The following is an 18036-nucleotide window of genomic DNA, read 5'->3' as shown; positions in this document are numbered from 1 at the left end:
CTACCACTACCACCACTTGTCATCCCATCATCAGCACCCTGACTATCTTGTTCGGCGCGGCGGCGGCGACAACCGTGGGCACTCCAAAATGGTGTGGTGGGTGCTGGGCTCATGCAGGGGCGGTGCCCCGCGCACACGCATGTATCCGGAAAACGCGGCTGCTCCTCAAATCGTGCATTGCAGATTTTCAGGGCGTGGGGCATCTCGGCCGACGGCGACGCGGCCTCTTGACCCGATGGCGAGGAGGTGGGGGCCGGACGAACGACCTGAGGAGTGAGGACGCACTGTCGTGTACGAGCGAGGTAGCAGTTGTCCGAGGTTGCCGGCAGGCGGTGGCCGATAGAACTGTGCCTCTACTTCTTTTCCATCTGCTCTGTTTCCTTCTATCTATCTCTCTGATTTCTTAGCAATATAAGGTGCAGTGCAGGGCGAGCGTCCAGGATGGGAGAACTCCAGGCGGCGTGGCTCGCATTAGGTGACTTCTAATTTGTTTTTTTTCGGGCGGTTCATCAGACTTCTGTCTAAATCTTTGCTTCTATCTGACTGCATATATGCATATACGTTTGGGTTATTTTGTTCCGAATTGCTTAGATAGCAAGATATCAGATACTATTAACTGATTGCATATATATATGACACTATGACAGGATAGTGTTTTTTCTTGGGAAGCGGCTTGCATAGTACATGTTTTTCTATATTTTCTTTTACCTGCTTGCAGCAATATTTAGTTTTTTGGAATTGGCGTCAGCAGTTGCCCCTTGCTTTGTAGGAGTTGTGGTAGCCCTATGATCTAATAATCTCTTGTGCAATTTTTTTAGAGAGAGCAGAGGAGGGATGGTCCAGAAAATAATTCTGAATCATATCAAATCATCTGAAGCATTCGTAAAGTTATAATTTCTCCTAGAACTATACATTCATTTTTCTCTCGCATCTCAAAGAAATCAGACCGGGCACCTCCATCAGATTAGGCTAGCATGCGTCGGACATGTGTAAGGAGATGTCGAGCTTTTTTGCTAATTTGTTTTGTTTCTTTGATGGGGTTTGAGCTGTAAGCATCCCTGAATCATTAAGAAATTTATAGTAAAAATCTAGAAGAGGTGAGCTGACTACTCTATTGAACAGAAAAATGTTAATGTTATATTTTTACCTTTTTAGGACCCTGTGATCTAATAATCTTTTGTGCAATTGTTTTAGAGAAAGCAGAGGACGGATGGTCAAGAAAATAAATCTGAATCATCAAATGGATCAAATAATTTGAAGCATTCGTAAAGTTATAATTTCTTCTGGAACTATACGTTCATTTATCTTGTATGTAGCATGCCTTAGTTTTAGGTTGAGTGCATTTCATTTTGTTATCATTTGCAGAATTACATTGTGTTTTCTTGTATTGTGTATGCCATATATTTATTCTGAATTAAGACACTTCACCAGCATCTAGGAAGTATCCTTCTTTGGATTGGCAATTTGTAAATCATCTTGATACGGAGGGTCCTTTTGGTTGTAGAGAAAGACAGTTCTTAATATATTTGTGTGATGACATTGTACTTGCTGAACATCTTGTTGCATGCATGCATGGATGTTAGTATAGGATGTGCATCTTATACTAAGAGCTCTTTGCAAAAGCTCGCTCACAACACTGACTATGATAAGCTGGTCTGCTGCCCCCAATGCAGATAAAGCCCGATGCCTTTTTGGCATATCTTAAACAATAGACATGGAAATTAGAGCACTATATGGGGCTTAATCAAGGGGATTTCATTTTGATGAATTCTATCGAGATCCATATCAGAGCATGACAAAATTAAAAGGGGGCGCATGGCGGGCAGGAAGGGACATTTTGATGAAGACAACCAATTCTTGAGTATTCTGACGTATTTGGAAATTGTTTTCAAAACAATGCAAATCATTCCGTTCATGTCCCCTCAAAGACGTGAATAACAACCGTTGGATAAAAATGCAAATAAGGTGTGAGCTGCACATTGTTTTGATTACTGGACAATGACAAAGTATCATGTTGCTATTTTCATATGTGTCATTTCATTATTTCTAATAATAATGAGAATTTGAAATTAACGTGCAAAAGTCGAGAAGAGATAAAAGGGGACGCATGGCGGGTAGCAAGGGACATGGACCTTATAAATACATGTTTTATCTATGGACATGGACCTTCTAAAGGATAGCGGTAATTGCAAGAAATAAAGGAGGAAAATATATTTTTCCTTTGACTAATAATAATTTTTTATTTTCTCGCAAAAGAAAACTATCTATTATCCGTAGCAACGCACGGGCATTCAACTAGTCCATATAGGATCCTTGTGGCTTCATCGCGTCATGCTTTCTAGGTTCACATGTATCGTAGTTCTGCCCAAAATGTGTCGTCATTTGGGTTGTAAAACATTTGAGAATTGCCCTTGCTGTTTTTGTTCGGAGGACCTGGAGACGCTTAGTTCAGAGGGAAGTAGAGTGAAGCACTGTTGCAGATTAGACCTCAAACAACAGAAACAGAAGACATGGCATCAAAGGTTGAATCTTCCTACACGCATACCACTCGCATTAGTAACATTCCTCGTCATACGTGCAAGGGTAGAGGTCATTCCAAGAAAGATTGTACTAATGTGAAAACAGTTGCTGCTCACAAAAGATTGTTACATACTTACATCACCGAACACCCATGACTCAAGTGACAAATCTGAAACTCAGAAGAAAGATGCAAAGCACTACACAGTCTAGGCTCAAACACCTATGAATTCAGATGGAGGTGACGGTGTTCACCTCATGGTTCGCAATGACACGTGATGATACCCTTGCTATTGAGAAAGGCTAGCGACAAAGTGTGTTCCAATCCATTTGCAACATAAGGGCAAAAACAACAAGGTGGTCACTGATGGAGGAAGCTATTACAACATAATTAGCAGTTATCATGTGCATGGGAGACCGTCCCAACCATATCATGTAAAAATGGTTGCATGGTGTTGGTATGCTCAAGAATACGCATCATGGTAATTAAGTTGCCATTTTCAATTTGAAATTGTGTGCAAAAGATGTTCTATGATGTGGTGCCAGTACAAACTTATCATCTTCTTTTGGGGAGATCCTGGCAGTTTGATCATAATGCTACTCACAATGAGAGGTTTGGTGAGGTCTAACGAGTATTTATTATGAATCAAGGAGTGAACCATGCCCTGGAGCCTATGGTGAATCAGACAATCAAGGCTGAGCGATTTCATCAAGTGAAGGAGGCCATGAATTATACAACCGATGGCTGTTTTGTTTGAAGAGAGGGTGGAAGATATTGGCCATTTCATGACCAATGTACCAAGGGTGAGGATCACTCTCCCACTGAGGTTACACATGTGGAGAATCCAAGGGAGCACTAGAGCAAAGTAATTTTCTATGTTTGAGAGATTATGATGCCAATGGATGGAGAGATACCACACCAGATTTGAAGCTGCAAGTTCCTGCTTAAACTCAAATAATTCTATAATTATAAGTATCTAGCACGTTTGAGCTCCTGGCAGAACAAGAATGAGCATAAAAAGATGCTACCTGGTGTATACTACTCAGCTATCATCTCCCTTATAGCAGCCAACTTTTTATCTAAAGAGGAACATTTACCTCGTACCCATCAGGTAAAAAAATAAGTGATGCTCTGGTGTTGACAAAGTCTTCAAAGTTTAATTTTCTAGCACTAATATAAACCCAAACAAATTATAAGATCATGTATATCCTTTCAAGACAAATCAAATACAATACTATATGTATAACACTGTCTGTAGTCAGAGATTTAATCTTTTGGGCTGAAGCTATGCCCAAAGAATTCTTATTTGTGAACTACATGAAGTATCTCCAAATGAGGACTCCGTATCCTTAACCACTCGCTCTATGATGCATGTAAATCAATCAGCATTCACAGAAACCTCGCACAAACATCTCAACAATGGAACATCATAACCACTTTACACCAAACACAGGCACATCAAAGCCAACAACAATATCAGCATATTCGTATACACCGTTTTGCAAACGATTTGACATCCATCTACGAAGAAATCAGCGCAAACTGACAACATGGTGTATTGATCAACGAGAATGAATGCTACCACCAAATATACAATAACAATATGCCCTACCACACAAACAGGATACGGGGGAAGAATACATATCCCATGTTAAGATAAAATAAAGAACATAGGGAAACTGTCTGCTATGATCTGCCCTTTGCTGAATTACAAACTTACAGAGAACTTGGGTCATATGTAATTTGCGTTCTTTCCAATCATGCATGATGCCGTAAAAAAGACCTCCAGGAATCCATGAAATAAGGAGCCCATGACATTTTGTTGGTCACTAACACCTTATCTCGTATGATCCAGCCCTCGTGATGTAGCGAACCCACTCAACGGTGTTGTAACCACTCTTCTCCCACACCTGAAAAATGCATCAAATGATGTGTTCAGTATCAGACATAATTCAATGTTTCATATTAGCACTTGCTGCACATACCTTGAGGAACCGAACACGCAGACCAGAAGCAGTGAACATCGGAACCTACATGAAAGAGATATCATATATCACATACATATGAAGGGATAGAGCGCACAGCATATAGCACATTGTATCAGCTAACAATGCATGAATAGATATTTTCATAAGAAACAGTGAAGCCACCTAAATGAAACATATTCCTAGGTCAACAAGTTATTTAAGTATCAATTTATCTTGTGAATGCTCAAGTTTTTTTTCTGACATAATGGGCTTATGCGCTAAAATTATCCTTTAGAGTCAAAAAATACAGAGCAGATAAATAAGGTGGAGTAAAGGAAAGCTAATAGCCATCTTGATAAGGAAACAATAAGATTCTTAACGATTGTAACCTGGAATTCCATCTGAATCGGTGGCCTGTTCGCCAACTTCTTTTCCCCCATCGTAGAGATCAACTCAACTTCTGCACTCATCGTTGCCTCGGTCTGTCCAGGGAATTTCCTGATCCTGTGGTTGAGATGCGTATCATGAGTTCATGTTGGTCAATGTGAACATGCCATAATATAGCATTGCAAAAAGCGAGGCAGGGCATAATTTATGTAGTTTTTGCTTACAGCATACTGAACAACTCACACAATACAACCACATACTGACTTTGGTATAGTGCAAATATTAGACAAAGGAATTGCACTTACTTCCACACCAGGGAATCAATTGAAGCATTATATTTGGCTTTGCCAGATGTTGTTTGGAAACTCGTCTTTGCTGTTTGCTTTGGAACTGGGACTTTGACCACAACACCAAGTGCAAACATCTTGGCACCAAAAACACTCTTAACCTGCGTAACAAATGGTTCATCATGTCAGGAAATACAACTACAAGTTTTAGGGTGCCACCATGTAAATATGTTTGCTCACTTTCACATTAATCTCCATGCGTGTCCGGCCCAACTCCTTAATTGTGGGCAGAACCCGGAATGGAAGATTTACGCCCTCTGTGATTCGATATCTAGAACAAAATATGTCTATCACAATCAAGCCAAAGAATGAACTATCATTTGTTAAATAATAACTGAAAATACAAGCACAAATAGGGATCCAAAGGTTACTTCATCAATTCGAATTCACCATCTGGTGGTACAAAGCTGACTGTTTTCTCTGAATTAAATCTTGTTAGGTTGACGCACTGGTGGAATGTGACATCATCGAGTTCTATGGTCTTCCCACTGTAGAGAGACAGGATATAATCAATCAGGAGATAATTGAGGGAAAGGACAAAAGTTGGGTAGCCACTGAACAATGTTAACCAGCAAAACAATAAATTCATATGAGCACAGTTTCATCATGTGTTCAATATTCAATGAAATGATACCTCTTTGAAGGCCTAGACTTCAGTTGGGCTTCCTTCTCAAGTCCAATCTTATCATTTAATCCCAACTTAAGATCAGGCATTCCAGAAAGGAAGCACTTCATAAGAATCTTGCCTGTAACATCACATCGTAGAACACTCCCTGCAGAAATGTAAGATGATATACACAATATATATCAAAAAATCCCAATAGAAAAACACCAGAAGTCTCAAAGCAGATTACTTAAATTTGATGGTCCATAAAATACCTTTAGAAGACATAAGAAGGTTTACGCTCTCAACAATGTCCAAGAAAACCTAACATGAGAGAAGAACTCCATTATTGTTACTTCACGTACTAAACGAAAGTATAAAATGGGATGATATTGAAGGGAAAAAAGAAATGAAAACACAGACAAGTATGGGCCATTGTTCTAACAGGAATATTGCTACATGTAAAATATGTATTAGAACTGAGATGCATTTTGAAAAATATGCATAGTAATGGCATTGCTATTACCCCATGATCTGCTAGGACTATTATATATGTTAGGGCCCTGCTTTTTTCCGAAATGCAGCTGAAGCTTCCCTACATGTTTAATTAAGTACCTCATTCTTCTTGTACACAAGGCCCTCTCTTCTCCAACCAACAGCACCCGTGACTTGCAAGGTGGCATTTGGAACAGGCTTATCAGAAGGCTATCAGTACAGAGAAAAAGAAACATGATTCAGATACCCAATAGACACGATTGTGATTTATACATAATTAAGGGCTTTTATACCCAATACAACTACTTCATTTTCATATATCTCTGACCTTGGAGGAAAATGGCGACCTAACACCTTCTTGAGTTATATATAACTTCAAAATTTCAGGTGAGAGATTCTGAGGATAACCGAAGTCCATAATCTCTGCACAATTAGCAGAGAGTCAATAGTTCAAAGGCAGTCCATGATGGAAACTGAAGCAGCAATCAAAGTCCATAAACAAGATGTGCCCTTACCATCAAGAAGTTCATAGATTAACACAAAGTTATTTCTGATAGCATCTTCATCAAAAGTCCCACCAAAGTAGGACTTGAAGAGCGCCACTGCCTGATAATTTTAAATAATCTTCAGCAGAAATAATGGCGAATGAGATAGGACATAGTAAACTAGAGGCTGATGTGTACATTAAGTATGATCTCTGCATTGACTTAGCAACTAAATTTTCGCCACTGAATCATCTTGGCCCAACATACAAGCTAAAGGAATTCCTAGCACAATCCCCCTCTTCCAAACAGGCCCTATGGAAATCATATAAAGCACAAAGGGTTCTGTTATTCAGTTATTACGATCAATCTATTCCCAGCAGTGATGGACATGGAACATTACGCGACCTACGCATTGAAAAATTCTACTTTTCAGTACTACCTATGAGCACCTGTTTGCGCCCTTTTGTGTTTGGCAATTCCTGTTCCTAATGTATCATCGTCAACTATCCTTTCACAATAGAAAATTCTAGTTGTCAAACAAAGCCAACCATCAATGTCATCATTAAATGATATGATCATCTAAGCCTCTTGGATTGAGATGTATCTTACAGTTTTAACAAATCAAGAACTAAACAGGTAGCTTCAGAAAATCATCTCGCTACTGAACTAACTAATACATTATTTTGCTCTTAAAAAATAAGGTTCAGAGATAATCATTATTTAGGGAAAAAGATAAAACATCCATTGACTTGTTCAGATTATATAATATTCATCAAGATCATCTTCTTTTTCTACTAATGAATTGAAATGCAAAGCCTTTGCATTTTTTTTAGAGAACAAAAGATCTGTATCGGTTATATATAAATTATTCAGGAGTGTTTATAAGACAACAGAAAGTGCATACCTCCACAACAAACTTGAAAGCACAAGAAACATTAGCATTGCTGCTAACCACGATAACAATATAAACATTACTGATCCTCATGTAAAGGAAGGAACAGCCTCCTATTTGTCGAACAGGGCATGTACCAAGTTCTTTTGTTTGCATAATGTGCATCCTGAATGCATCAACCATATTGCCCCTGCATTGCCACACATGAACACAATAGGACTTAGTCACCAAATTTACACGCAACCTGGTAACCAGGGGACGAGAGAAGCAAAACAAAATGCAGGAATGTTTCTTATTGAATATTATACTTGCATTTGACATAGAATCCTTAGAACTCCCTCCTTTGACAAATAAGGCAGATGTTTGAGTTTGCACAAAGATTGAGGTGATTACTGATAAAAGTTATGAGAGGAAATGACCCAAGTAGCCTCTTGTGATTCCTTTGGAACAATGAGTCGGTTGTGTAAGCGACAATGAGTAAATGTATGACTAAGAGAAAATATGTAAGGGCGTGGTAGAACAAACATCATTAAATTCACACATGTATTCCACGTCTATCAGCAAAGCTTAAAAAACTATATGCTTACATTAATCAACATAAGGCGTAGTAGTTTACCTTAATAAAATAATGCTTATGGTATTGAAGATAAATCTAACAGATGGAATGGTAGTTGCTATACTGCTTGCTCAATATTAAACCAGTGTAAAACCTATATGAGATGGAGCCCCGACCACACAGGGTTAACTGAATGATATTTTCTCTACTATCAACGTGCATGGAAGAAAATATTATTTCTATTTATGATTGCTAAGGGTGCCTGGACCACATACAAAACTGTATTTTCATGGGAAACTGTTGATGTTTAATAACTTTTGCAGTTCCTTTCAATGCCTATTAGCAATCTACGATCTGAGAGTTAATGTTTATCGCTGAGTTCAGTACTTCAGTCAGATAGCTACTATTTCAAAGTGATCTGTCTTGCTGCCGATGCTGCATTAGAAGTAAGACTTAGAGAAGGAACTGACTACTTTCAACATCTCCACAGCGATTAGAAGTAAGACTTATTAGAGTACTGAAGGAAGTCACTCCTGTCAAAACCAACTGGAAAAGATCAAATGAACTATGCAGTGGTTTTTCTTAACTAAAAGTACCCGACTTGCCACGACTGCAAGTTCGAAGTGTGAAAAAACTAGTACACATTCTCTTGTTTTTTGTAATCTACAAACTAGACAGCATATCCTAGTCAGTGAGCATTCTCTCTACTCCACGCCGAAATCATGTAGGAGCCACAACCTCAAGGCAGAGAACGGAACACGCATTCCGAAACAAAAGCACTTGGGAACGGCGCAACCGACGCAAAGGGGACAATTTCAGCTCGCAACAAGTCAATTACCGAAGATTGGCCATCAATTGAACTAAAAGGCGCCGAATTTCACTTGCCACTAGAAAAAAAGGAATCGAAATCAACGAGCTAACCACCGCGATCTACATGGCTACGAGCTACGGCCGGAAATGTTCAACCTCAGGGCCTCAGATCTAGCGCTCCATAACCGGGGCACCACAGGCGGGGAGGGGGGAACGGCAGTACGCACCCGACATCGTCGCGGTAGAGGCGGTTGATGAGGACGTCCCCGCGAAGGTTGAGGAAGTAGATGGCCGACGCCGCCACCGGCATCGTCTCCTCGTCGCCCGCTCGCCACGCGAGCGCCTGGGACCACCCCGCTTAACTGGCGCGCGGGTCCACGGTGCGCCGCCGCCTACCGGTCGTAGCGGGCGATCCGGTGTGCCGGGGGCTCGCCGGACGGTGAGGAAGATGGGATGGACGGGAAGCAGGTTTTGGTTGGATCTCGGCTCGGAGGCAGCACGAGCACCAAGTCGTCTTCCCCGTTCAGGAGCGCTTTTTCGTGTGTATCTTCCAGAATGGCCCTTTCCGGTTGGCGTATTTCCGTATTTGCCTTGTTGCCTTCGCTTGGTGACTTACTGACTTTTGGTATTTTGTTGACAGTTCTTCACTGACTTCGTGTTGCGCTTTGTTCAAAAAGAGATAAAAGACTTCGTGATTCAAAAAAAAGAGTTCTTGTTGCGCTGTATCTTGGTGTACTCTGTCATGGTACTTTTTTTCTCCACAAGGGGATATATTAACAGCATGCCAATTATATCTAGTCTGTAAACTTATAGTATTTTTTCACAGTTAAGAAATAGGGTTTTTCAACTGAGATTTTGTTAAGTCTAGGTCACGGGTTACCTAAGTGGAACTGATTTTAGTTACACTTTTTAGCTGTGGTTGAAATTTTCTTTTGGTGACTGAGGTTTAAGAACTTTTCTGTCGACTGAGACACTCACAATTATTCGATGTCAAAAATAAATACATAATCAACAAGTATGTGTGATTTGAGTGAATGAATTGTTCGCTCGATTATTTTCTTCTATCCCGGTTAGGGATTTGAAGATGGCGTCAGCGGCTTGGCAGCTTGCACATAATCGTTGAGATGGTGGCCATGTCGCGACTTGCGGCGTCATTCTATATCTACCATTATTTTCTTTTATATCTAGTGGGTTCATTTCAGTTTGTGACTCTTTTCTTGTAGTAGGTTAGGATTGATTTTTCATTGGATTGTAGCGAACTAGACATACTACACGGAGTTTGGTTGCTGGAGTGAAGCAGGACAACTAGCGGAGCGGATATGCCATCTTCCTCTCATACATCACCGGCCCAATTGTGTTAGTAGTCAAAGAGTTGTCGTCGTCTTGTGTTACATGTAAACAGTGTGTACATGACGTGCAAGCCTACTAAAGATGAGCCACCCCCGCCACTTGACCATTGAGTAACTAGAGCGGTAAAGCCCCACTTTCATGGGGCTTAGAGCTTCTACTGATCGATCAAAGCAAGGTAATAAGTTAGTAGAGCATTCACGGTTAATTGATTAATCGACTCACTGAGGATCAAGTGGAGTGTGCCCTTTATGAGCTTCTCTTTTCTCCGTAGAGTACACAACTTGAGACTTGTGGCTAAGACATTGATGATACCTATTTAGTATGCATTTGGTTCTTGTCGTAATTTGTATGTGTATGTTGTTGTGTGCACGCGTGCTTATGTGCCAAGTTTTACTTATCCTTCCTATTGCACCATTATTGGCTCTAGTGGCGCCCCTCTTGTTCGTTTGGTGCAAATTTGAATTTAACTTTGTCTTCTTTTGAGGATATTCCATGCATGGTGTACATGGCCATGTCATTGATTTATCCTCTTTTTTTTGTTCATTTGATGCATCCTTGGGCCCACATGTTGCCACTGTTCTATAGTGATCAATGACACGAAACTAAGATTTTGATCGAAGAAAACATGGACCCTTGTTTGTTGGTGTCTGGTACAAGTCTGTTGGTATGGCAACCCATAATAATCTTGTTTGAAACATATTGGCAAAGATTTTTTATTTACCGGCCCGGCTCTGGTGTGAGCTTGAACAATTGCTATATACTCTGACTAACTTGTCTTGGAAAATCTATAAACCTCTGATGATCTTGTTATGAAATGAGTGCTCTTGTGATATCCGTACTCACATTGCCGATAATGTCCTAATTTTTTATGATTGGGGATTGGGAGGTCGTGTAATAGGCTAATATAGAAAATGAGGCACTAAAACAAGACACAAAAAAGTTAGAGTATGCCGTGTATGACCTGCTAAAACTAGTTTATGCTAATGATACGTCTCCAACGTATCTATAATTTCTTATGTTCCATGCTAGTTTTATGACAATACCTACATGATTTGTTCACACTTTATGATGTTTTGATGCATTTTCCGGAACTAACCTATTAACAAGATGCCGAAGTGCCAGTTCTGTTTTCTGCTGTTTTTGGTTCCGAAAATCCTACAAAGGAAATATTCTCGAATTGGACGAAATCAACGCCCGGTATCTTATTTTTCCCGGAAGCTTCCGGAGCACCGAAGAGGGACCGAGAGGGGAGCCGGGGGGCCCACCCCACAAGACGGCGCGGCCAAGGGGGCGCCCCTATGGTGTGGCCCCACCAGGGCTCCCCCGAGGCTGCCCTTCCGCCTATATAAAGCCTTCGTCGCGAAAACCCTAAAAACATAAGCCACGATACGAGAAAAGTTCCAGAGCCGCCGCCATCGCGAAGCCAAGATTCGGGGGGTAGAAGTCTCTGTTCCGGCACGCCGCCGGGACGGGGAATTGCCCCCGGAAGGCATCTCCATCGACACCACCGCCATCTCCATCAACGCCGTTGTCTCCCATGATGAGGAGGGAGTTGTTCTCCCTCGAGGCTAAGGGCTGTACCGGTAGCTATGTGGTTAATCTCTCTCTCATGTACCTCAATACAATGATCTCATGAATTTCCTTGCATGATTGAGATCCATATGATGAGCTTTGTATCACTATTAATCTATGTGCTACTCTAGTGATGTTATTAAAGTTGTCTATTCCTCCTTCATGATGTAACGGTGACAGTGTGTGCATCATGTATCACTTGGCATAGGTTATGATTATGATCTCTTGTAGATTATGGAGTTAACTATTACTACGATAGTATTGATGTGATCTATTCCCCCTTTCATAGTGTAATGGTGACAGTGTGTATGCTATGTTAGTACTCGGTCTAAATTGCAAAGATCTATTATGTTCTAAAGGTTACTTAAATATGAATGCCGAATGTTGTGGCGCTTGTTAACTCCGGCTTGAGGGAGCTCTTGTAGCCCTACACAATGAATGGTGTTTGTCATCCAACAAGAGAGTGTATGTAGCACAAGTGAGGAGAAGTTATTTATTTATTATGTGATCAATGTTGAGAGTGTCCACTAGTGAAAGTATGATCCCTAGGCCTTGTTTCCAAATACTGCAAACATCGCTTGTTTACTGTTTTACTGCATCTTTACTTCCTGCAATATTACTACCATGTATACCACATGTGTTTTAGTATCTCTTCATCGAACTAGTGCGCCTATACATCTGACAAGTCTATTAGGTGTGTTGGAGACACAAGAGACTTCTTGTATCTTAATTGCAGGGTTGCTTGAGAGGACTATCTTTGACCTCTACCTCCCTGAGTTCGATAAACCTTGGATGATTCACTTAAGGGAAACTTGCTGCTGTTCTACAAACTTCTGCTCTTGGAGGCCCAACACTGTCTACAAGAATAGAAGCACACGTAGACATCAAACTATTTTAAGGCGCCGTTGTCGGGGGGTAAGGTAAAACGTATTCACATCCTCCGGACTACTAAGCTATTTCCTAGCACTGTTGCCGGTGTGTGAGTGCTCGAAGCTATCTCCTTTAGATTCTGCAATTAAATCTTTTTGTTTCTTGTTTTTATTTTCACTAGTTAGGCTTAATGGAAAATAACAAAAAAATTAGAGATCTTTATGAACTTTATCTTGAATTAGGACATGATATGTTTGAAGAGAAAATTAAAAAACCCATGGAACTTTGTTTGCAAAATAGTTGTAACAATGTTATTAGCATGAACTCTTTGAACACCATTATTGCTAAATCTATGGAAGAATTTAAGCTTGGGGAAGCTGGTTTTGATGAGCATGATATTTTTAGTCCCCCAAGCATGAAGGAGAAAATTTACTTTGATGATACTTTACCTCCTATATATGATGTTTGCAATGATGAATATGATATTTTCAGTCCACCTACTATTGAGGAGAAAATTAATTATGATTACAATATGCCTCCTATATATGATGATTATGGTGATGAGAATAATGATAGCTATTTTATTAAATTTGCTCCCACTACGACTAATAAAATTGATTATGCTTATGTGGAGAGTAAAAATTTTATGCATGTAGCTCATGACAAGAATGGTTTATGTGATAGTTATATTGTTGAGTTTGTTCATGATGCTACTGAAAATTATTATGAGAGAGGAAACATGGTTATATGCATCTTAATAATATTAAGTTTCCCTTCTTTATGTTGAGAATCTTGAAATTGCGCTTGTGTTGCTTTTCTATGCTTGCCACTTTGTTCTTCATGAATTTATTTGTGTACAAGATTCCTTTTCATAGGAAGTGGGTTAGGTTTAAATGTGTTTTGAATTTGCCTTTTGATGCTCTCTCTTTGCTTCAACTCTCATCCTTATGTGAGCATCATTAAATTGTTGAGCCCATCTTAATGGCTATAAAGAAACCACTTCTTGGGAGATAACCCATGTTTTTATTTTGCTACTGTTTTGTTGAGTCTTGGAAGTTGTTACTACTGTAGCAACCTCTCCTTATCATGTTTTTTGTACCAAGTAAAGTCTCTATGGTAAAGTTGATGCTAGATTTGGATTACTGTGTAGAAACAGATTTGTTGTCTGTCACGAATTTGCGTAGAACTCTCTGTAGAAAAATCAAAAACATCCGCCAATTACGTGTGTGATCCTCAGATATGTACGCAACTTTCATTAGTTTTGAGTTTTTCCATCTGAGCAAGTTAAGTGCCTCTGGAAAATTCGTCTTTACGGACTGTTCTGTTTTGACAGATTCTGCCTTTTATTTTGCATTGCCTCTTTTGATATGTTGAATGGATTTCTTTGTTCCATTAACTTTCAGTAGCTTTGCGCAATGTCCAGAAGTGTTTAGAATGATTATGTCACCTCTGAATATGTGAATTTTTGATTATGCACTAACCCTCTAATGAGTTTGCTTAAAGTTTGGTGTGGAGGAAGTTTTCAAGGGTCAAGAGAAGAGGATGATACAATATGATCAAGAAGAGTGAAAAGTCTAAGCTTGGGGATGCCCCAGTGGTTCATCCCTGCATATTTTAAGAAGACTCAAGCATCTAAGCTTGGGGATGCCCAAGGCATCCCCTTCTTCATCGACAACTTATCAGGTCACTTCTAGTGAAACTATATTTTTATTCCATCACATCTTATGTTCTTTACTTGGAGCGTCTGTTTGCTTTTATTTTTGTTTTGGTTTGAATAAAGTTGGATCCCACAATCCTTGTATTGGAGATATTACGCTCCACTTTTTCATTTGAACACTTGTGTTCTTAGTTATGCTTTAATGCTCATGGCGAAGGCTGAAAATTGCTTCGTTGATTGCTATTTGGTTGGAATCAGAAAATGCTTCATATGGTTTTGAATAATTTGATACTTGGCAATTGTTTTGAGCTCTCATAGATCATGTTTAAGCTCTTGCATCATGTAGTTTAAATCTATTAGTGGAGAACTACCGTAGAGCTTGTGGAAATTTGGTTTGCATGATTGGTCTCTCTAAGGTCTAGATATTTTCTGGTAAAAGTGTTTGAACAACAAGGAAGACAGGTGTAGAGTCTTATAATGCTTGCAATATGTTCTTACGTAAGTTTTGTCATGCACTGTTCATACTTGTGTTTGCTTTAAACAACCTTGCTAGCCAAAGCCTTGTGCGAGAGGAAATGCTTCTCGTGCATCCAAACACCTTGAGCCAAAACCCATGCCGTTTGTGTCCATCATATCTACCTACTATGTGGTATTTTACTGCCATTCCAAAGTAAATTACTTGAGTGCTACCTTTAAAATTTCATTCCTTTGTCTTTGCAATATATAGCTCATGGGAAAATAGCTTAAAAACTATTGTGGTGATGAATATGTAGGCGATACGTCCAAAACGTATCTACTTTCCCGAACACTTTGCTATTGTTTTGCCTCTAATTTGTGTATTTTGGATACAACTAACACGGACTAACGTTGTTTTCGGCGAGAATTGCACTGGTGTCTTGTTTTTGTGCAGAAACTCGACTTTCAGGAAAACCCCGGAAATAATCGCAATGGGCCTATTTTCACCGTGAAGATGAGAGGCCAAAAGGGCGAGCGAGGGGGGCCCATGGCCCCCACACCATAGGCCGGCGCGGCCTACAGGGGGGTGCGCCGCCCTATGGTTAGGGCGCCTCGGCGCCCCCCGACGCTCTCCTTCGGGCTACTAAACCCCTTCGACCTAAAAACGCCAGGGGGTTCGACCATATTTCCAGAAGACATCCAGAACTCCGCCGCCATCGCGAAACTCCGCCTCGGGACCAGAAACTCCGTTCTGGCACTCCGCCGGGACGGGGAATTGGAGGGGATCATCGCCGCCATCACCACCGACGCCTCTCCATCGACCAGCCATGTTTCCCCCATCCATGTGTGAGTAATTCCCCCGTCTGTGGGCTGATACGTCTCAGACGTATCGATAATTTCTTATGTTCTCGATGACCCACAAGTATAGGGGGTGTATCGTAGTACTTTCGATAAATAAGAGTGTCGAACCCAACGAGGAGCGAGAAGGTGTTGACAAGCGGTTTCGATGAAGGATTCACTTGTAAATGCTCACAGACAAGTATTCAGGGGGTTTTGATATTGCAGATAAATAAAGTACAAGTAAATAAAATACGAGAGGAATAATTGCAGCGAGTGGCCCAATCCTTTTTAGCACAAAGGACAAGCCGGTTTGTTTACTTATAATGACCAAACGTTCCTGAGGACACATGGGGATTTTAGTCTAGTACTTTCGCTTCATGTGGCTAAATAATCTTCATTGTTTTGATAAGTGTTGTGTGGGTGAACCTATGCTAATGCACCGCCCTTCCTAGGACTAATACATACTTGTGATTATACCCCTTGCAAGCATCCGCAACTACAAGAAAGTAATTAAGATAAATCTAACCACGGCCTTAAACTGCGAGATCCTGCGATCCCTCCTGCATCGATATACTAACGGGGGCTTAGGTTTATGTCACTCCGGCAACCCCGCAATTAGCAACCGAATACAAGATGCACTCCCCTAGGCCCATAAATGGTGAAGTGTCGTGTAGTCGACGTTCACACGACACCACTAGAAGAATGACACCATAACTTAAATATCATAACATTGAATATTACTCAACCATAGTTCACTACTAGCATTTAGACTTCACCCATGTCCTCAAGAACTAAACGAACTACTCACGAGACATCATATGGAATACAATCAGAGGTGATATGATGATGAATAACAATCTGAACATAAACCTTGGTTCAATGGTTTCACTCAATAGCATCTACAACAAGTATAGAATAACACCGGGAGAGTTTCCCCTATCAAACAATCAAGATTTAACCCGAATTGCTACGGCGGTGACGAGGTGCAGCGGTGGTGATGGCGGTGTAGATGGTGGAGATGATGATGATGATGATGGAGATGATGTCCCGCTCGATGACGATGGCGATGGCGTCGATTTCCCCCTCCCGGGAGGGAATTTCCCCGGCGGATTCACCGCCCGCCGGAGAGCTCTTTTCTCTGCGGTGTTCTCCGCCCCGCGAGGCGGCGCTGTAATCCTTCGTGAGGTCCTCTCTGTGGCTTAGGTTTTCGGGACGAAGGAGTACGCGAAGAAAAGGAGGCGAAAGAGGCTGTGGGGCCCCCGAGCATAGGGTGGCGCGGCCGGGCCATGGGCGCGCCGCCCTATGGTGCTGGGCCACGATGGCTCCTCTCTTCTTCCCCTTCGGCTCCCTCCAGTCATCCGGAAAAATAGGAATTTACGTGAAATTCCCTTCCACGATTGATCTTCAGAAATATTGCGTTACGACGGTGCTTTTTCCAGCGAGAATCCGGCTCCGGTGCTTGATCCTCCAATGATGATGAAACATGCAAAATAGATGAAATAACATAAGTATTGTGTCCCAATATGAAATATATCAATGAATAACGAGCAAATTATGATACAAAATAGTGATGCAAATTGGACGTATCAACTCCCCCAAGCTTAGACCTCGCTTGTCCCCAAGCGAAACTGAGCTCGATAAACGAGACCACATGTTTATGGAGTGAAGAGTCGATAAATAGAATACGGACAAGAAGCATCATATTCATTCACACAAGACATTCTAGTAAACAACTTCCTCATATAACTCATCTCGAAATAAGTAAAGAGAAATCACAAGTAAAGGTGCATAAGAAATCATAGTTGGTGATGGCAAACTTTGTTCTTGGTCAGAGAACTACTAACGGATTGTACTTCTAAGCAAAACTTTCATATTAGAATTTATAGCTGAGCCTTCATATTTAAGCATGACAATCTCTTCATAATCATTGATAACTTCAAAGTCATATTCATTCAGATAAAATTGGTACTAAACAAGAAAGTATAAAAGACATGATTAAGCTGAATCATAGCATAAATGATTGGTTCACAACAACTCAATTGCTTGCTTGAGATAGAGGGAAATAGGTTTACTGACTCAACATAAAAGTAAAAGACAGGCCCTTCGCAGAGGGAAGCATGGATTAAATCATGTGCTAGAGCTTTTCAAGTTTTGAAATCATATAAAGAGCATAAAAGTAAGGTTTTGAGAGGTGTTTGTTGTTGTCAACGAATGGTAGCGGGCACTCTAA

General features: G+C 40.7%; 1 protein-coding gene across 1 annotated transcript; it reads right to left on the bottom strand.

Annotated features, from left to right (window-relative positions):
* Positions 1 to 3931: 3931 nt before the first annotated feature.
* Positions 3932 to 9428, bottom strand: LOC124692412 (AP-2 complex subunit mu). Its single transcript, XM_047225788.1, has 13 exons — positions 9289 to 9428; positions 7708 to 7885; positions 6834 to 6924; positions 6647 to 6741; positions 6439 to 6528; positions 6099 to 6147; positions 5854 to 5992; positions 5591 to 5707; positions 5400 to 5490; positions 5178 to 5320; positions 4875 to 4989; positions 4504 to 4548; positions 3932 to 4428 (listed from the first exon to the last, which is right to left on the bottom strand). Exons 1-13 carry the CDS (start codon positions 9369 to 9371, stop codon positions 4348 to 4350), a joined length of 1317 nt encoding a protein of 438 aa, XP_047081744.1. The 5' UTR covers positions 9372 to 9428; the 3' UTR covers positions 3932 to 4347.
* Between the last annotated feature and the right edge of the window lie 8608 nt (positions 9429 to 18036).

The sequence above is a fragment of the Lolium rigidum genome, chromosome 2 (genome assembly GCF_022539505.1).
Source record: "Lolium rigidum isolate FL_2022 chromosome 2, APGP_CSIRO_Lrig_0.1, whole genome shotgun sequence".
NCBI classification, from domain to species: domain Eukaryota; kingdom Viridiplantae; phylum Streptophyta; class Magnoliopsida; order Poales; family Poaceae; genus Lolium; species Lolium rigidum.
Note: the sequence above shows the minus strand (reverse complement) of the source record. Positions and strands in the feature narration are given on the sequence as shown.

What these genes read in the sequence shown, in the direction of transcription:
- LOC124692412 (XM_047225788.1), bottom strand. Translation starts at nt 9,371, where the DNA reads ATGCCGGTGGCGGCGTCGGCCATCTACTTCCTCAACCTTCGCGGGGAC. An exon ending in ATTGATTCCCTGGTGTGGAA is followed by an intron (nt 4,990 to 5,177) that starts GTAAGTGCAATT and finishes TCTCAACCACAG; the next exon opens with GATCAGGAAATTCCCTGGAC. An exon ending in TGCGTGTTCGGTTCCTCAAG is followed by an intron (nt 4,429 to 4,503) that starts GTATGTGCAGCA and finishes TGCATTTTTCAG; the next exon opens with GTGTGGGAGAAGAGTGGTTA.